The sequence below is a fragment of the Mya arenaria genome, chromosome 8 (assembly GCF_026914265.1).
Source record: "Mya arenaria isolate MELC-2E11 chromosome 8, ASM2691426v1".
Classification (NCBI taxonomy): domain Eukaryota; kingdom Metazoa; phylum Mollusca; class Bivalvia; order Myida; family Myidae; genus Mya; species Mya arenaria.
Genome location: NC_069129.1, coordinates 1,664,981 through 1,686,455, shown reverse-complemented (window position 1 = coordinate 1,686,455; position 21,475 = coordinate 1,664,981). Strand labels below are relative to the sequence as shown.

At 38.7% G+C, this 21,475-nt stretch overlaps 1 protein-coding gene across 2 annotated transcripts in view; it reads left to right on the top strand.

Annotated features, from left to right (window-relative positions):
- The window catches only part of LOC128243156 (contactin-like), a 30,244-nt gene that overhangs the window by 6,311 nt on the left and 2,458 nt on the right, over window positions 1-21,475 (top strand). For both annotated transcript variants that reach the window (XR_008262779.1, XM_052960731.1), the window contains exons 8-28: window positions 30-183; window positions 533-628; window positions 1,313-1,422; window positions 2,428-2,551; window positions 2,881-2,986; window positions 3,339-3,532; window positions 3,661-3,773; window positions 4,486-4,645; window positions 4,921-5,199; window positions 6,093-6,223; window positions 12,274-12,309; window positions 13,067-13,193; window positions 13,451-13,660; window positions 14,100-14,240; window positions 14,727-14,821; window positions 15,178-15,267; window positions 15,547-15,691; window positions 16,503-16,624; window positions 17,118-17,304; window positions 17,642-17,757; window positions 18,061-18,241. Coding sequence is in view for 1 of the 2 variants with exons in the window: in XM_052960731.1 (XP_052816691.1) it covers window positions 30-183; window positions 533-628; window positions 1,313-1,422; window positions 2,428-2,551; window positions 2,881-2,986; window positions 3,339-3,532; window positions 3,661-3,773; window positions 4,486-4,645; window positions 4,921-5,199; window positions 6,093-6,223; window positions 12,274-12,309; window positions 13,067-13,193; window positions 13,451-13,660; window positions 14,100-14,240; window positions 14,727-14,821; window positions 15,178-15,267; window positions 15,547-15,691; window positions 16,503-16,624; window positions 17,118-17,304; window positions 17,642-17,757; window positions 18,061-18,241 (2,917 nt within the window). In the remaining variant the exon portion in view is untranslated. The remainder of the gene's footprint in view (window positions 1-29; window positions 184-532; window positions 629-1,312; window positions 1,423-2,427; window positions 2,552-2,880; window positions 2,987-3,338; window positions 3,533-3,660; window positions 3,774-4,485; window positions 4,646-4,920; window positions 5,200-6,092; window positions 6,224-12,273; window positions 12,310-13,066; window positions 13,194-13,450; window positions 13,661-14,099; window positions 14,241-14,726; window positions 14,822-15,177; window positions 15,268-15,546; window positions 15,692-16,502; window positions 16,625-17,117; window positions 17,305-17,641; window positions 17,758-18,060; window positions 18,242-21,475) is intronic.

The window sequence follows — 21,475 nt, the reverse complement described above, 5'->3', positions numbered from 1 at the left end:
CTTGCTGATTATTTCCCATCCATCTTCAGCTGACGACCGGTGGTGGCAGCAAGCTGACGCTGTCTAACGGACGTTTGACGGTCACGAAACCCGAGGAACGGGCGGACACGGGGACTTACGTTTGCGAGGCGACCAACAGCCAGGGTTCCATCCTCTCACCGCCAATAGAAATATCATTTGGCTGTAAGGCCCCACTCTAATCATAACAGTGTAGTTCGTCGGAATTACAAAGAAAAAAGAACGTCTAACGTCAAGGTTTTATCCTTCGTCGGCGTCGAATCAGGCAGAGTTGTGTAAATGAGCGTTGCCTTCGACTTACCTTTAAGTACATCTTGTTTTGAAGTCTCTTGCTGTACGGAATTGATCTCTAACTTCCAAATGGTTGTCAAAGTTCATAGCTCTAGCCCAATCTTAAACTTAAGTTATATCAAATCGATATGGAAATAGTATTTCAACTGCATTTGAAGTAAGTGAGATCACACTGTTTTATCCAATTAGATATTACCTGATTATATACCTGTACGTCTTTCAGATCTGGACCAGTTCAGTCCAAACCAGGTGGGATTCGTACAGGCCCTGCTTATGAAGGGGACTTTCATCAACTGCAACGCACCCTCCGCCAAACCAGGTAACTTGAATATACTCGAGAACGTGTGTCAAACAGACACGGTAGGAATTAACAATAAATTGACTTATTGTGTTTATGAATACTTTCCTTGTTTTCGCCCGTTGATAGAACGGATCGTACTATAGGCTTACATCCGGCGGACGGACGGGCGGGATTCTTCCAGTACGTTACACCATCAATAGTTTTTGAAGCATTTTTGCAATCGTCGCCAAATTACGTCAGAATGTGTATGGGCATAATTCGCAGACAGGGTCGATAAACTGCAAAGTCACTCACTAGTTATGACCATAGACTAGGCAAAAACTGTAAAGTATTATCTCTGAAAATTTGGCTGCGTTCAACCTGTTATCACCAGACTTGGAGTCTTTAGAATTGAACAGGCGTATTTTAACAATAATGTTTGCTAATTTATACAAACATAATTACCTTTTTCACAGAAAAGCATACACAATCTATAACGGTAGGATACAAATGCTATTAATAATTATAACGATATTACCACTTTATCATTGTATCTTTTCACCGCTGGGTAACCAGTGCATATGTAAAACGTTCGCAACTCTATCTACCCATAGTTCAATAAGAATTTCTTCAAGTATTTCAGCACTTGGTAATCAGTTTTATGGGGATTGTACGCAGACATATCCGCACTGAGGCCATTCTGTTCTTATTCATGTATTTCAGCGCTGAGCTACCAGTGGTATAAGGATGATATTCGCAACTTTGTCCGCCCCGAGCTCAATAAATACTTCTTCATTTCGGACAACGGCAATCTCTACTTCTCTGAGGTTCAGGTAAAACTCTTTAAACCTTATTTACCTTACCATTGACCGTAAAATAAAAGTTTCCTAATCAAGCTCGTTGACCTGATGGTATACGGGAATGCGGTATTTCGTGATAGGGTAGGGGGGATGGTGGTAATAAAGTACTTCAGGGTAAATGGATTTATCCGGTACTCTATTTATCCGACCAAACCAGCAATGGAACCCAGGACTTTGGGCTGGGAAGCGTGTGCTGTAACCACTGCGCTATTAAGGTACCTGTTTCACAAATAACGCTTTTCACTGTTGATGATAGACAAGCTGATGATTGGTTACCCCATGCTGTGTTGTGTCGGTTTAAAGGGCGAGGTTTCTTGATACCTTATAAGTAACCAAATAATTATATCACATAGTTTGACTTGCATTTATATCCTTGATCCAGTTTGTTCTCTGCAATCGAACTTGATTGGCATGTATTTCAATATATTACGGCAAATTAATTTCGTTTGAAAAATAAGTTTTGGTAAAATGATAAATACATTCTTTCTTTAGCATCAGGTGGCCACACGTCAGACATTGCGCGTGGCAAACCTAGAACACCTGGTTGTAAATACACGGCAATATGTCAGAACCATTGGTTAGACAATGGAAAACTGAAATACATATCAAATTTAGCTTCATAGTAGTCGTTAAGTTCTGATTTCCTTGTTTTCCTGTTTGGAACAAGGATCAGCTGGTTTCACGAATACTGCTGACGTTTTCCGAATAAATACCAGCATAAAGTGTATCTCTAAGGGACGGAGTATTTTCTCGAGTGGTGTGAAGCTGTCTCCTTGTGTGAGCGTGAACGAGAGAACATAAAACAGTGAGCTGTGTTTTAACTAGTACATGTATTATACTCCTTTGATCCTATGACCATGACCTTAGTAACTCCTTGTGCAGTATGTCGCTTATTCCACGCCTCAACGCCATCCTCACCCGACGACCAATAGATTCAGCTACGAAGTGATAATTCGCTTATTTTTATTTTTATTTTAGGAAACGGACCGGGGTAACTACTACTGTGTTGTGACGCTGATTCCGCGCGTGAACGAGATCTTGATCTCCCATCAGCCCGTATCCCGTTCCAGTCGACCCATCGAGCTCAGGATCATTGGAAACCGTACGTGCATTAAACATGGAAACCATATGTCCTCACTTAAAATGGAAACCACACGTCTCTATATGACATGGACAGTATGCGTCTCAGTTTAACATTCACACCGTACGTCTCAATTAAGCATACATGTAAACCATAAATGTGTATTTAAAATGAAAAACCGTACGTCTCCATTTAAAGCGGCCACCGTACGCCTTCATTTAACATTGAAAACGTATGTCTTTATTTTACACGGAAACATGGAAACGTCTTTATTTAAAATGAAAGCCTTCCTTATTCAACATTATCTACCGAGAGCGATGGTGTTGGTTCACTTTATCTTATGCTTGCAGCGTCACTGGATTACGGCCCAATCATCCACCCTGACTTTATCGCCGTGTTCCCCAAACCGCCCATCGTCGGCCATAATGTTAGATTGGAGTGTTTCGCCTATGGAAGGTAATGTGTCGTGTGTTTTAGGGCAGATGGATTCAAGGCAAATACAAACTGCCGAATTTCTAGTTGAAAAGAACGTACGATAGTTTACATGCGATTGCAGTGTAACTCGATATTATCGTATATTAGTACAGCCATCATGATCATATTAATTAAATAAAAGATCATCTTTCCATTTACCTAGGGTCAAACAATTCTTCGTGTTTGTTTTCTTGACAAGGTTTTCACTGTAGGCGTATCCATTTAGTTTTCTTTGTATCATTAACTAGTTACTCTTTTTAAAACCTATCTCTCTCTAGCTGAATGTGTTATTATGATAAACGCCATATGCTTATCAGTATCAGTATCTCACCAGGTTACCGATGCAGTATTCCTGGTCTCGCGCTAACGGACGACAATTCCCCGCCGGTACCTACTTCATGTACGAGAACCGCGTGCTTATTATTCCGAAGGCGCAGTTTGACGCTACCGGAAACTACACATGTCACGTACAGAAGCGGACAGGCACACAGGCTACAGACACGCGCTCTTTCTTCCTCACACTTGAGGGTAGGGCTCGCAAGAGGAATACGCTTTAATTTGAAATACATGTATGCCAAATGTTGTTTTCTTTTGAAATTACTGTAAGTTGAAAGGCGGATGGTTTTAAAATATTCCGGTCTCAAATATCCTTTCAGCCTATCCATACTTTGTGTTCCCTCTACATGACATGCACGCGGACGTGAACAGCGAGCTCACGTGGCGGTGCGAGGCGAGGGCCATACCCGCAGCTACATACACGTGGTACAAGGTCAGTCTACATTTCTAACGATGCGGACATATATAAGATCTTTAATCAGCGCAATTATTTTGTATGGTCATTGTTTTTACACCGCCCCTTGCTTTTTGAGAAAACATATATAATAGTCCAGCTAACGTGGCAATAAAATCCTGTTGAAACATTGATTGCGATAGACCATCGGGCATCGAACTAATCCGATAAAACATCATGAATATCGGTAAACTGTCAAGAATTATCATGTGACAGGGTGTTATGAATAAAGAAAAAATATGTAAAATGTATTATATACCAAAAATATATTACTGCCTTAACGATTTGGGGATTTGCCTTTTTATGTTCCTTTTTACGTTCGATTTTAGTTGAAATAAAACAAAACTGAATTGACATCATCACTATTGCTTTTTCAACTTATTTTTTGGTAGAAACACAGTAAACGGCTGCTCTCTTATAAATAGATTGCATCACCGGTCGTCAACATTTAACATTGTTACTATGGAAACACGGCATGAATCTGAAAGGGGCGAATGTTCCCCAGGCTAAAAGCACCAAAGTATCGCTTTTATGTTGTTTCATCTGTCACAATTTCTCTTGTTTTATTTTGATCGTAAAAATGAGTTAAACATAGCAAAGCATTAAAAACAAAACTTGCATCCATGAAGTGTAACCTATTGTGCCCCTTAACAATGGCAGGTAACTCTATAATGCCCTTTGTTCCTTCCAGAACTCTAAGCGCCTGCAGCATGTTCCCGGTCAAGTAGAGATACGGCGGAACGTCCTGTACATCCGGAGCCTGGACAAGTCACGTGACGAGGGGATGTACCAGTGCGAGGCCGCAAACGCCCACGGCACCAACAAGACTTCCGCCGAGCTCCGGGTGCTATGTCAGTTATAGTTTCATTTGAAGTAAAAAATATATTATGTTATGATATCAGTGATGTTTGAGATATGGGTAAAATGTAGTCAAAAGGCAAATTGAGGAATGGGTTTTGAAAGCAATAATGTATATTCATGAGGCGATTTAGTTTTATAGTTAAATATACAAGCAAGCGCTACAATTACTTGAGAACTAAATTTTGAACCGAAACGAGGGGATGCAATTCTGCTTTTAACATGAATTGTAAACTGAGCTTTGACAAAACTAGATCTTTTTATTCAGCGTTTCCCCCTAATTTCAACCGGCGGCCGCTTCCCAGGACGGCGCAAGCGGCAGAGGGTGGCAATCTGACGCTCCACTGCCTGCCGGATGCTGCGCCACAGGCAGACATAACGTGGTCTCAGAATGGCGGCCAGATTAACCCGGACGGGCGACGCGAGGTGTTCTGGGACGGGTCGCTGCGGGTGACACAAGTTTCCGGTGGTGACGCCGGGACCTACACATGTCAAGCCTCCAATATTTATGGCGAGGCCCATTCAAATACTGCAGTAACGGTTTTGCGTAAGTGATATATACGTTTACATAGACTCATGCAGCCAAATGTATAAAACTAGTACATTTATCAGCAGTTTATCATTTGGTATGTTTGCACATGTAATGAATTTGATCGATTTACAGTCATAATTGAATAAACATAACCACTCAATGAATCAGTTCGACTAACATAACGAAACCAAAGAATTAACCTGTTTTATACAAATGGCTTCTGGCTGCTGTAAAATATTTCAATTTGTACGAAAGAACCAAAATGTAACGAGATGTGGCTCGAACAAATTTACAGTAATGATTCTTTGTGCATCCGTCACTTACAAAGCAAGTGCAGTGTGTGTATACCACGTAATAAATTGCGTAATACTTGTTACATCGGAAGGTGACATTTTCCTTGTAATGAAGACTTTAAACCAAGATAACTTAACTATTTCTTCACCATTTTAAATGAAACATAGCGCAGTCTGCGCCGCTTACGGAGCCCCATCTTCGGTCTTTAACCAGGGTTTGATTGAGAGTTTAGTTTCTTAAAACACTTCGACACACCTTTTCACAATACGGCCGTCTGACGGAGCACTGTCAAAACATTATTTTGGAAACAGGTTTGTCGAAGTGTTTGATGAAACAAATCACCTTTTCAAACTTCGGTAATAAAACGAAGGCGGGGCTATTTAAGTGGCATAGACTGCCCTTTGTTTTATTAAAACGGTGTAGTAAAGGAAAAGTTATCTATGAAAAAAGTCTTTATTTCAATCAAAATGTTGCCTTCCGACGTAGCATATATGACGTAATTTATCACGTGGTATACACACACACTGAAGTGGTGAATAATAGGAGTAGAATCGTCTGCAATACAAACATACACTAATTTATTAGAACAAAAATACAATCATCTGTTTCCACAGCTGGCATACGATGGCAGACGAAACCGACCAATAGGAACGGAAACGTTAACACGACCGTGTTTCTGTTTTGTGAGGCAAGTTATGACGTCACCAAGTATGACCTCACCTACATCTGGAAGTTCAACGGCCGGTGTAACGTTGTAAACTGACCCCCATAGAATAATGACCCTCCGGTCATTATTTTATATAGAATAGTGACTCCCCGGTCAAAATATTATGACCGGGGGGTCATAATATTATGACTCCCCCACACGTAGAAAAATGACCCTCACAAAGAATTGTGCCCCCCTATAGAATTACGACCCCCTAACCCAAACCTTAACCCTAACCCATCCAAGGTACACTTACAACATTATAGGCATCGGAGGAGAATATGGTAATGACACCCGTCCGTGCGTGCGTCCGTGCTGCGTACGAGCAATATTTTTTGTGACCGCAACTCTTCATTCATTATTGGACGGAATTGATTCAAACTTTCAGGGATTCCTACTACCGATGCTTAGTTGTGCAGAAAGAAAAAAATGATTTGCTCCACCTGTTCGGGAGTTATGGCCCTTAAATTCGAACAACATCTTATTGTCATGGGCGTCACAGGTCATAACACATGGGACTTTCCCACAACCGATTTGCATATTTTATGCCTTATATTGATATAATTGTTTACCTTTACTACTTAAAAACGCCTGAGAAGTGACACAAATACCCCAAATCCAAAAAGGATGTCTCTTCAACAATATACTGAAATTTGAATAATTTCTAACGACGAGGAGCGTCACAGGTAATAAAACCACTATGCTACCCCACACCCGTTTCGCCTATTTTTGGAGGTAAATATTATGAGTGATATATAGGTGACATAAAGAAGATTAAGGGTATTTGACATCACTTTCAGGGGTGGCATAAAACATTGTGCTTTTCCACGTATGAATTGCCTTTTTTACAATCTTGCACTCCAGAAAATGAAATATTTTACCTTCAATAGCATTTTTTCGTAATGAGCCCGCGAACCAATGCTATAACGAAATTAGTGCAGCATGTAGGATGCAATAACAAAATGATGTTTCTTCTAAAATTTCGGACAAAATCACCGTTACTATAAGTTCTAGAATGCTTACACTACATTGTACAGAAGGTAAATTAACAATTATAATATATAATTATTATATACATATATGCGTAACATAATGCGATGTCACAAAGTTACGAGGCTCTTAAAGGTACTACCTCAACGAATCTTGGAAAAATCTTGGAAAATAAAACTTACGCCTGTTGAAATACTTGAAGCATGATACCTTTATAGGTAACAAAATGATTTAGATCTATACCATGTTCTAACCAAAGAGTCATGCACCTTTAAAGCAAGGGTTTCGTGATCTATGTTCTAAGTTTGTTCTACCGTGTACCTTGAAAGTTGCAGGGGTTTCAAGTTGCAAAAGGATTCCTTTATGTATCCCCATTCCATTAGGTCATCTGTTTCTATTGGCAAAGGTTTGATACGGCGACACAATATCCCTTTGGCGAGACTTATACGCTTTAATAAGCAAGCGCGCTATCATTGCGCCACCGAGGCTCACGGTCAAGATCTTGAGGAAGCTAACCAGCTAGCTTGCGGAACGTCGGTGGTTCTACCCAGTTAAAAATTGCCCGGAGAGGCACCTGGGGTCTACCTCCACCATGTAAAGCTGGTATGTCCACACCACAATGTCATCGTAGAGACACAATATCCCTTTGGTGCCTTCCTCCACCATGTAAAGCTGGTTATGTCCACACCACAATGTCATCGTAGAGACACAATATCCCTTTGGTGCCTTCCTCCACCATGTAAAGCTGGTATGTCCACACCACAATGTCATCGTAGAGACACAATATCCCTTTGGTGCCTTCCTCCACCATGTAAAGCTGGTATGTCCACACCACAATGTCATCGTAGAGACACAATATCCCTTTGGTGCCTTCCTCCACCATGTAAAGCTGGTTATGTCCACACCACAATGTCATCGTAGAGACACAATATCCCTTTGGTGCCTTCCTCCACCATGTAAAGCTGGTATGTCCACACCACGTAAAGAGGTGGGACGGTCATAAAACTGGGATATAACAACAACAACAACAACAACATCGGCCTCAACCGATATATAGCTGTTTTTTTTAAGATGCGTTATGCTACCGGAATTCGATCAATAGAGTGTATTAAGGTGGCTTGCCTGTCTTCTTTGACGTCAGTCGACGTAATAATGGTCGAAAAGTAAAGATATCGTATTGCCCTGATATTTGGTATTCATATACAAGGACACCTCTCCTTCATTTTGTACGATTCAGATCTTTTATATTCCTTTTTTGTTTAGCAAAGGGCTGTTTCGTACTAACAATTAATGAAAAATTGAAGTATCTGGAGTAAAAATGGCTTCTTTTTTTTCGCTATATTATTTTCAAAAACAACATTCGGATGCTCTTGACAAAGGAAACAAATGATATAAGTCTGTTGTCAATCGGAAATTTCATAAAATGTCACTAAGAGGACGGGAGGCGGACTTCGGATCCACAGGTCCTGGGTTCAAACCCCGCCCATAACAAGTTTTTTCCATCAAAATCTCTTCAAACCATAAACACGTGCTTGTCGAGGGACGGTGTCCACATTCATCCCTAACTTTAAATAAAATTTGGTGTAAGCTAAGATTCTACCCATAATATCTATGTTCTCAATCAGGGGCGTACCTAGGTCAAAATCTAGGATACGCACAGTCTAGGGGGGTCCGGGGGCATGCCCCCCCCCCCCCCCCCCCCCGGAAAATTTTGAAATCCAACATCGCATTTGGTGCTATCTAGGGGCGTTTTGGCACGTATAAAAGCATACAAATAGATGAATATTTATCTTAAGTAACATTGTTAGTCCCGATATTTTTTTATTATTTTTTCCAAAAATCAATACTTGTATTTGATTTAAATAAACAAAAAGATCTGGGGTGATGGGTGGGGTCTCTATTTAACATCCAATCCGCTGAATAATTGAGATATTGCGTTGACCAGAAAGGCTTGCGCACCTGGGAGCAGGATTTTTCAACCCCTTCTCAAAACGAAGACTTTTCAACCCCTATTTTAAAGACTTTTCAATCCCTACCTGTTTGGACTTTTCAACCCTTAAATCAAAGACTTTTCAACTCCTAGTTGAAATATTTTGATAGCCATATTGAAGGCTTTTCAACCCCTATATCAAAGACTTTTCAACCCCTATTATTTTTGTCAGCCAGGTGTTGTCTTTTCATTGTTTTTGCAAGAAACTTAACCAATTGTTATTGAAATACAATTAGAGATTTGTTTGGCTTATTTGTTACACTTTTCTCCAAAGTATTGGATGAAATTTACAAAGGCTTTGCCTTGATTTACTAAGCACTTGATGGTTATTTTTTTTTTCAAAATAATATTCCGAACATTAACAATGGTACGGTAAAGTAAGATTTTGGTGCCTGGTTACTCCGAACATGCAATTGTTGTATTATTCTGAAGGATATTACATATCACAGCGAATTCACATATATTATGTACAATGTTATTACCATAATTGTGTTCTTTAAATAACAAATTTGAATAATTGCAAAAGAAAATGGATGCAAAGAATAACTACAACTAATAACTAATAAAAGAACATTCTACTTTTTGTGCCTGTAGAATGCCAATAAAAACCTGAACTTGAACATTTATAAAACTTTCATTGCTTTTAAAAAAGGTCAACAGTGGAAAGTATTTTTGTAGTACCATATTGCTATTTCAGTACAGTTTGATTTTAATTCTTGATAATGTATTATCTAAAAATTCAGAGTTTGCGGGTATAAATAAATAATATATATTTTTTGTTTGATTTTAAATCCTGAAAATTATACACAAAATTTTTCAAGCTGGCCATAGTTTGGAATGATGGCCATGATATTAGAACCTTAGTTAACTGCCACTTTCAAGTTACTATAACCTCAATTAAAGGTGTTATGAAGCCCCTTAATCCCTTAGGAATTTATGGCAATGTCACACGTGTTGCCCATTAATGAATGTGCGACCTTCATTCCATTCTTTAATTGCATATATGAAAAGAAAATACAATGCTTATAGCATTTTTTTACATATATACCACTTTATAATAGAATGTCCTTATTTTTTTAAACTGAGAAATAAAAAACGTTAATAAAATCTTATGTTACATTTATGTAATTTGAAAGCATTTGGAACTCAATCTATAATACATTTATAACATCTTTGAACTCAATGTATACTTTTGTATTTCTTAAACATTGTCTGCTAAATCATGATATTTTGAAATATTATGAAGAATTATATTTAAAGTTCAACTCATTTTATTGTCTTTTTTATTGATGACAAAATGCTTTAAAAAGTGTTTAAAAAAACTAAAAGAAAAACAAACAAACGCTGTTTCAATTAATTGATGGAGCAGTACCATGCACATAATATATTGTGTGAGGATTTCCTCAGGGAGATAAGGAAGATTTATGGTTAAATGACTCAATAGCTAAATGGACAGTCGAGCATTTTTTTTTACTTATTTAAATGTAAATATTTAATGAATTATTGTATTATCATGTGTTTTAAGTATGTATATTTTGTATGTATTACATATTTTTTGTTTGTTATATTTTTAGTCTTAATATATTCTTGATTTTTAAAAGAAATTTCATAATAAATTGTTTACTGTTGTAGTTATTTTCTTAAAAAGGTGAGAAATTAAGGGGTTGAAAAGTCTTCGTTTATTAGGGGTTGAAAAGTTTTTGTTTAAGGTGGGGTTGAAAAGGCTTAGCACTTTTAGGGGTTGAAATGACAAAGGGGGTGAAAAGTCTTTGATTTCACAAATGACAAAGGGGTTGAAAAGTCTTGGGGTTGAAAAGTCTGACAGCCGCGCACCTCACCGGTATATTTAATCACATGCGGAGTCTGAAACTGTCTCCACGCTATGCTTAACAGCATCTAGATAAGTTAATAAAATATTGTAACTTAACACAAATAGATCTATACTTAATTATTTTGCTTTTAAAATGTATGGGAAAATATCTGTTCTTTCACGGCACTAAAATGATGATAACAATCAGAATATCATCTAACTTGTATTCATGCACACCTGACGATTTGTAAACATGATAATTAAACGCACCTGTTAATGTGCTTTGCTGTGGCGTTTACATGAAATTTATCACTCAGGTATACAACTATCGTAATCGGATCAGTTATTTCTTACTCTTCTCACGGTGGAGAACCCACGTGACTTATTCGGTAAAGTGCACGGCAACAAATGTCAACAAGTCTCGATTCAGGTAAGGTTTTTAAAGATAACTTTCTTAATATTTGGAGAATTTTTGTGAAATAAAGACCATAAACCCCGCATTTAAGAGCTAGATCCACGGTAATAAAGAACTTTCTGTTCAGTCATTTTTAAAAGTCCCGCCTTGTAAACATCATTCGGATCATTTACCAGGAGGTCAACAGGATCCACACCGATTTGGCAGGTTATGGGAAAATAACGCGTGTATAACTTAAGTTGAGATCTACATCGTGATCACCTTTTTTGCGGAATTTAGGTATTACGCTATAAAAACCAACAAACGATAAAATTCTGACGTAATTATTTCTTATACCCCCCCCCCCCCAGCCTTTACTTTTTATTGCATTTTTGGAACTTTTATTTTTTCGCTTTTTTCTGACGAAGTGTACGCATTGGCGTACTGGCGTATGCCTGGGTACGCGCCTGTCAATAACTCAATTTTAAGACTTAGTACATTTATTTTAAGTGAATAGATAAGAAAGAATAAGTTAGAAATAGGAAAATAGTAAGAATTGTTTGTAAATAAATACAAATAGTTTATAGTAACCTTAAAACGACGTAGGTATATCTAAGTCATATATACTGCTGTTGTGTCAGCTGTAGACGCAGCAGCAGCAGCAGCAGCAGCAGCAGCAGTAACAACAACAACAAATATAAGCAATAGAAACACGACAGTGACTTGAATTGACATAGAGTATGTTAGTAATAGGTTAGGTGGGGGTCAATATTTTATAGATAAAATCGGGGGGTCATTATTTTATAAGGGGTGTCAGTATTTTATAGAGAGGGGTCATTATTCTATATAAAATAATGACCGGGGGGTCATTATTCTATGGGGGTCAGTTTACAACGTTACACCGGAATATCAACACGACACACGATTTCTTCTACCAGATAGTATGTTGGTATTTACGTAGACAGTAAAGTTAACAAAAGTTTGTCAGTGTGTGTGTGCGTGTGCGTGCGTGTGTGCGTGCATGTGTGTGTATATGCATGCGTGCTCGCGTGCGTGCGTGCGTGCGCGTTGGTGTGTGATTCCAATCGGCGAGTGCTCCGATAAGATTGTTGGTCATATAAGGTTTTTGTAGCATAGTGCAGTGACAAAATGTTACCCTGGTTCTATTACGTGCACCAGTTTATAACACTGCCATACGTGACCCACAGTTAACGTCCCTCCTGGAGGACGATTAGTATTTTAGTGGAGCGGCGGGGAATCGGACCTGCGTTGAGAGTCAAGTCTGCTACCGCTAGACCACGGATACGCCACTATCAAATTTAACAACATCAATTGTTTGTTCTGTTTATAAGTTATGTCTTTTCTGTGACCGATATTTCGAGAAATTTGAGTGTTTTATAACCGTGAGTTCGACATATACACGTCTAAAGGATCTCAACAATCTAGATTCATAGCTCTTACAATAAGTCGTACTTGAGTTATAGCCCATCGCCCTTTTTAAATGATATACTTATTTATATTATATTTTGTTAAAATTCCTGAAATTCTGGTCAGGAACATTGTTTTTGACTAATGAGCGTTGTACCAATATTGCTAGTTCATCTCTTCAATATCAAATAACGATTTTTATACTGTATTAAAAATATAAACTTATTCAGCAATTGATCTCATGCTAGTCGTACTATGTGTACTTTCAAGGGCGGCCGCCAGAACGTACCAGGCCTGTACATCCGGAACGCTCAGTACTGGCACACCGGGGCTTACGAGTGTGTTGCGCAGACGGTCCTGATCGCCATTTCCGCTTCGGCCTTTGTCAATATTCTAGGTATAAACAATTCATTTCTATTTAACTGTTGGTGACGTTTTTTATGTTCGAGGGGCAAATAAAGAAATAGAAACAATTCCTGCACGCTAATTTCCATGTGTTTAACCCGGATCGGTTTATTTGAAGTTACCATTTTATAAAGGAAAAAAAATCAAGTCGGGTAGCTTGTACTTACACATATTTATACACACGTCAAAAACAATTTGCTGTTTATCAATGCTTGCAAGCTGGTATTAGCTTCTCCGCCATCATTATAGGGCCCCCATCTCAGCCGGCGGGAGTTTTTGTAGTTGGCAACCCCGGCGGGCCGCCTGTTAACTCCCCTGGGTCACAAACACAGAACGCCAGCTCGATCGCACGAGTAATGTGGACGTGGAACCCGGCGGCCGAGCACGGGTTTCCCGCCATCTTCTTCCACATCGAGGCTCGCAGTGAACTAGGCGGAGTATGGGAGTATATAGCTTATGGTACGTATCGAACACAATAGTCGTTTCTCAACGGGGAATCAGTAATCTCGGGGATTTCCTAAAGGACGTCTGCTGGGCCCATCTTCACTAACGTCTTGGGTCTGCCTGAGAATCAACACTCATACTTGCAATTATTAATATCATTTTAAAATTGCTGTTTGAAGAGCAGTTATGTTAAAAATTGCTGCCAATGTTTACAATCCCATATTTTAGAATAATGAACACACCTTGTGTCAAGATTAATGATATTAACTTTGTTAGTGGGAATTGACCCAATTCCTCTTCGTATAATTCCAATTCCGTTACAGAAACGCCCATCGACGCGACGGTAGGCGGTGTCTTCGAGATGAGTTAATTCTATGACTTGTGCACCCGTCTACCCCGACAATGCCTTCCAGCCAATAATAGCTCCCATTTATTAATAGAACACCATTTTCAGATGTGCCCACTCAGATGACAGTAACAGACGTTGAGATGCGTCATTTCTATGACGTGTACGACATTTTGCCCTACAATTCATATCAGTTCCGTGTGCGCGCCGCCTGCCAGGTCGGAACGGGACCCCCGAGTCGGCCCTCAAGTACGTTTCCTTCCCTGTAATTCTTCGCATTTCCGAAAGTGTTATTTTTCAACCGTTAATCATTGAATTCGCGCCGGCTATTTGGAATGAATATATATATATATATATTTATGCCCACATAAGGAAAGCAGAGCAGCAAGGGAATGAGTGAAAAAAAATGCGCCAGTTTCGTTTTTTTTTACACACAATGCAAGTTTGACACATTATTAATGTCAGTAAATAATATTAGAGTGAATGAAAAACCCGACCTTGAACGTTACCTTGTACGTTTAGGTCCATTGAAATTGTCTACATATCTGTATTCGTGCTTTTCGTACACGACATTTTAAACTTGAACAACAGTCACATACCTGGATGCAAGAAGTAGCCCACAGGTACACGAATCCCTTTACTGTTGATAAAATAAACATCGTGTAATACAACCGGTGGGCGAATGAAACAAATGTACAGTATATACACAATGGCAATATGTTCTCTGTTGTGTAGGTTATTTCAAGGTTCCGATGGCGCCTCCTCGTGTAGCTCCCAGTTATGTGACGGGCGGCAATGGTTCCGTGGGTCTTCTTACCATCAAATGGGAGGTAAGTTGGCAGGCTGGGAACCATCACATTGACTACTGAGAATTCAGAAGCAGTGTACACGGAACGTATTGGGCCGTTTATGTGAGACGGATTAACGATTAAATGTTCCTTATCCATTCAGTTCAAAGACAATGCTCTTTGACCATTTGCCTTGACGATTGGAAAGATGAACACCACCGAATAGCATTATCAAAACCTACGAATTCCGATGTATATATAGAAAAACAATAGAATATTGCTCGAACAAAAAGTAGATCGGTTAGTATATCTTCCTGAATTAGACTGTTAGGAAAGTTATTGTATTTCATAATAATGTTAAAAAAAATTCTATGATATATCACTCCATACACTTTCAGCCTTTACGGAGGGACCAGGAGGGCGGGCCAGATTTCGGTTACCGCGTTTTCTGGCAGCGGAAAGGGGACAGCAGGAAAATATTCGCTGAAGTAAATCATGTGTTTTTAAACTTACAGCTTTTTGCAAACATTTACAAATAAAGCTATTTTATTTGAATAATTAATTCACACCACCCCTGGACTTATACAGGGATTATAAAGAGAATGTGGCATACGTTTCTTTGTTTTTCAAAAACCATGTTGTTTAAAGTTAGACCATTTCTTTCTATCTGAATCTACACACAAAACACTTTTAATGAAAGCTAAATTTTCGTTAAAATCTCTTTTGAATTTCTGAAATCGCCTTAATTCTCCAAACTACTTTTGCAGGCAGATGTAGGTCGTAAGACTCAGCATTCGGTGACGGTGGGGCTGGACAATTTCTACCTGCCATATAGCGTAAAGGTACAGGCGTACAACCGCATGGGGGACGGGCCGCTTTCTGACCTAACGACCGTATACTCTGCCGAGGCCAGTATGTATATACTTTATAAGTTGTCATATGTTACCGTGATTAAACAGAACACAGGAGAACGGAAATTGAGAAGAAAGATAACCACTACACGTATATAGTTTACTGGACACACCGTCTACTCTACCCTTACCAATAATATGCACAGTCAACACACGCTAGTTCGAAGTCGTTGGGACCTCGGGAAATATTCGAGATAACGAATATTCGATATAACCGAAACAACAAAACATATCTTGCTTACCCAAAATATTTGAACATAGAGATTAGGGATTTCGAAATAGCGAGTTTCGACTGTATACTTTGACAAACATGTAACTTGTACACTTTATAAAGAAGAACAGGAAAATATATGACATGATTCGTATACATGTCAGCACTCGATAGCTGTCACGAAAAATGCACACAAAAATGGTTTGCTTTGACATTAATAAGCACATGTTTTTGTAAAAAAAAAATATTGCATTGCAAATATTAAAAACACATTTTTTGCAGAATTCGAACCCAATTCAAAGAATACAAGAAAATACGAATCATAGAACCGATTATTTAGAACCTTGTTTAGCCTCTTCCGTTTAACTTTCAAATTATGTTATGGATGTTTTACGTATATGTTTGTGATCAGCTGTATTTCTAACAACAGTTAAGACAAAAGTTCACCTGTATACAGGTTTATATTTAAATATATGGGCGCACCATCAAGAAGTTAACGTTTTTACGTAAAACATGTTGGCGTTAATCACATTGTTAACGTTAACTTAGGTCTGAACAATCCGCCAAGTGAAAGTGTACTATATTTGATTTATGTTTGCAGTGCCTCCTACACGGCCGTCAAAATTACAGTACCTGCCGATTAACGGCACGGCTGTGACGGTCACGTGGAACCAAGTACCCAGCACGCGCGAGGCGGCCGGGGGCGTAGTGCTTGGCTACCAGGTACGTCCATGGTTATGCTAGATAATATCCTGCCCTTTAATTGTATGCATGTGTAATTGGCCATACGGTCTTTCAACGCACGGACGTCCCTTGAACGTAACTTCGGTGCTGATTCCGATGTGGGCTAGTGATGTTTGCTGTTAGCGGCTAAAGCACAAGACTTTATTAAAAACTGAGTTTGTTTTTGTGAAAAGTTTGATATTTCTTATTTATCCTAAGTAAAACGTGTACTTATATCGAATAACTAATGGTGTGCTGTTACTATTGTTACACATTTACAATCGCTTCATATCAACGATTCTCGGTTCGATTCTGGCCTAGGCGTATGTGCGTTCGGTTTGTGGTCACCAATCTGCACAAGCGGGCTTCCTTCGGGTCCCCACAAAACAAAAACACACCGAGAAATATCGCTTCAACTAGGGTGACTCATATATTAAGTAATGAAAGTCTACCGGCTCTCATCATGCTATATTGCATGTGTTATTTCCCTTAGATCGACTACCAGGACGCGTACAATCCGAATGGGCAGAAAAACCGCGTGTTCGTCTATTGTACGTGTGGTCAGGGTAATATTGTCGGCCTGGATCCCAACTCTCACTACTGGGTGAATGTGGAGGTGTTTAATTCAGCGGGAAGGAGTGTACCTAGTGAGAAATACCTCGTAGAGACTTATGAGTCACGTAAGTGAAGTCTTTAAACGCTATTTTTATTTCGATCAAAATATCATGTGTTTTCTATTGCTATTTCCGTAAACTAAAAACTCATTATGTAGGTAAAAAAATCAATAATATAGTGAACAAATTGCAAAATGTTACTTCTCTTTTCGTGTAGTATGAAATAACTCTTTATTACCTAAAGTATACATATTTGCCAAATTGCTCACAAGCTTTATACAGCATTTAAGCACGACCAAGACTACTTGTTAACTAAAATTATTATTGCGACACCATAGTCATCAATTCGTTTTAAAGTGGAGAGAGGCTATGAGCATGCTTTATTTTGTACCGTCTCTTCCAGCCGCTTCACGGTACCCTCAATTTGTGGAGGTATTGCCTGACACAGAGCACAGCGCCCGGGTCAAGTGGCGGGGCGTCAATATTCTCCAGAATGAGGGAACGCTTTACGGGTACAAGGTAGGCAACATAAATGTTATATTGGCATACAAAGACTATTTTAAAAAGATAATTTCATAACAGTTCAAGTGGCATCTCCAATTCTTTGTATTATTATATTAATACTATTATTATTATTATTATTATTATTATTATTATTATTATTATTATTATTATTAAAAAATTATTATTATTATTATTATTACTGTAATTGTTATTATTATTATTATTATTTTATTATTATTATTATTATTATTATTATTATTATTATTATTATTATTATTATTATTATTATTGTACGGTATTACCCTACATGTTTTCCAGCTGATGTACTGGCCTGTAAGTGACGACCTACGCACGGCCAACTTTACGGAGGTGGGAATAGTGAACGAGGCGGTAATAAACGGACTTCAGACGGACATCATTTATAGGCTGCGGGTCATGGCCGTCAACAGAGGCGGCGATGGCAGGAAGTCACCCACACTCTACTTCTCCATCATTAAAGGTGGATGGATGGAATCTTTAACTGTCTATAGGGAAATGAGATCCTCAACTGTTAAATGGGAACTAACTATCTAACAGTAATTGGGTTCTTTCACTGTTTAAGGGTAATTCGAATCAATAACGATCTCAGGATAAATAGATTCTTGAACTGTCTTAGGATAAATGGGATATTTGACTGTCTAAGGGGAGATGGGCTCTTAAACGTTTGAGGATAAATCGGATCTCTAACTGTCTTAGGATAAATGGGATCTTTATCTTTCTTAGGGTTGATGGGATCTTTACCTGTTGAATAAAACATGGGGTATTTGAGTGTCTAAGGGCAAATGGGATTTTTACCTGTCGAAGGGTACATGGGATCTTTATCTGTCTTTGCATAAAAGGAATCTTTGACTGTCTGAGGTTAAATTGTATCTTCGACTGTCTAAGTGTAAATGGAATCTTTTCATGTCTTACGTTAAATGAGATCTTTAAACGTCAAAGGGTAGATGGGATATTAATCTGTCTTAGAATGAATGGAATATTTACCTGTCTAGGATAAATTGGATCTTTGACTGTCAATGGGTAAATGGGATCTTTGACTGTCAATGGGTAAATGGGATCTTTGAATGTCAATGGGTAAATGGGATCTTTAACTGTCAATGGGTAAATGGGATCTTTAACTGTCAATGGGTAAATGGGATCTTTGACTGTCAATGGGTAAATGGGATCTTTGACTGTCAATGGGTAAATGGGATCTTTGACTGTCAATGGGTAAATGGGATCTTTGAATGTCAATGGGTAAATGGGATCTTTGAATGTCAATGGGTAAATGGGATCTTTGAATGTCAATGGGTAAATGGGATCTTTGACTGTCAATGGGTAAATGGGATCTTTGAATGTCAATGGGTAAATGGGATCTTTAACTGTCAATGGGTAAATGGGATCTTTGACTGTCAATGGGTAAATGGGATCTTTGACTGTCAATGGGTAAATGGGATCTTTGACTGTCAATGGGTAAATGGGATCTTTGAATGTCAATGGGTAAATGGGATCTTTGAATGTCAATGGGTAAATGGGATCTTTGAATGTCAATGGGTAAATGGGATCTTTGACTGTCAATGGGTAAATGGGATCTTTGACTGTCAATGGGTAAATGGGATCTTTGACTGTCAATGGGTAAATGGGATCTTTGACTGGCAATGGGTAAATGGGATCTTTGAATGTCAATGGGTAAATGGGATCTTTAACTGTCAATGGGTAAATGGGATCTTTGACTGTCAATGGGTAAATGGGATCTTTGACTGTCAATGGGTAAATTGGATCTTTGACTGTCAATGGGTAAATGGGATCTTTGACTGTCAATGGGTAAATGGGATCTTTGAATGTCAATGGGTAAATGGGATCTTTAACTGTCAATGGGTAAATGGGATCTTTGAATGTCAATGGGTAAATGGGATCTTTGAATGTCAATGGGTAAAAGGGATCTTTAACTGTCAATGGGTAAATGGGATCTTTGAATGTCAATGGGTAAATGGGATCTTTGAATGTCAATGGGTAAATGGGATCTTTAACTGTCAATGGGTAAATGGGATCTTTGACTGTCAATGGGTAAATGGGATCTTTGACTGTCAATGGGTAAATGGGATCTTTGACTGTCAATGGGTAAATGGGATCTTTGAATGTCAATGGGTAAATGGGATCTTTGAATGTCAATGGGTAAATGGGATCTTTGAATGTCAATGGGTAAATGGGATCTTTGACTGTCAATGGGTAAATGGGATCTTTGAATGTCAATGGGTAAATGGGATCTTTAACTGTCAATGGGTAAATGGGATCTTTGACTGTCAATGGGTAAATGGGATCTTTGACTGTCAATGGGTAAATGGGATCTTTGACTGTCAATGGGTAAATGGGATCTTTGAATGTCAATGGGTAAATGGGATCTTTGAATGTCAATGGGTAAATGGGATCTTTGAATGTCAATGGGTAAATGGGATCTTTGACTGTCAATGGGTAAATGGGATCTTTGACTGTCAATGGGTAAATTGGATCTTTGACTGTCAATGGGTAAATGGGATCTTTGACTGGCAATGGGTAAATGGGATCTTTGACTGTCAATGGGTAAATGGGATCTTTGACTGTCAATGGGTAAATGGGATCTTTGACTGTCAATGGGTAAATGGGATCTTTGACTGTCAATGGGTAAATTGGATCTTTGACTGTCAATGGGTAAATGGGATCTTTGACTGGCAATGGGTAAATGGGATCTTTGACTGTCAATGGGTAAATGGGATCTTTAACTGTCAATGGGTAAATTGGATCTTTGACTGTCAATGGGTAAATGGGATCTTTGACTGTCAATGGGTAAATGGGATCTTTGAATGTCAATGGGTAAATGGGATCTTTAACTGTCAATGGGTAAATGGGATCTTTGACTGTCAATGGGTAAATGGGATCTTTGACTGTCAATGGGTAAATGGGATCTTTGACTGTCAATGGGTAAATGGGATCTTTGACTGTCAATGGGTAAATGGGATCTTTGAATGTCAATGGGTAAATGGGATCTTTAACTGTCAATGGGTAAATGGGATCTTTGACTGTCAATGGGTAAATGGGATCTTTGACTGTCAATGGGTAAATTGGATCTTTGACTGTCAATGGGTAAATGGGATCTTTGACTGTCAATGGGTAAATGGGATCTTTGAATGTCAATGGGTAAATGGGATCTTTAACTGTCAATGGGTAAATGGGATCTTTGACTGGCAATGGGTAAATGGGATCTTTGAATGTCAATGGGTAAATGGGATCTTTAACTGTCAATGGGTAAATGGGATCTTTAACTGTCAATGGGTAAAAGGGATCTTTAACTGTCAATGGGTAAATGGGATCTTTAACTGTCAATGGGTAAATGGGATCTTTAACTGTCAATGGGTAAATGGGATCTTTGACTGTCAATGGGTAAATGGGATCTTTGAATGTCAATGGGTAAATGGGATCTTTGACTGTCAATGGGTAAATGGGATCTTTGACTGTCAATGGGTAAATGGGATCTTTGAATGTCAATGGGTAAATGGGATCTTTGACTGTCAATGGGTAAAAGGGATCTTTAACTGTAAATGGGTAAATGGGATCTTTAACTGTCAATGGGTAAATGGGATCTTTAACTGTCAATGGGTAAATGGGATCTTTAACTGTCAATGGGTAAATGGGATCTTTAACTGTCAATGGGTAAATGGGATCTTTGACTGTCAATGGG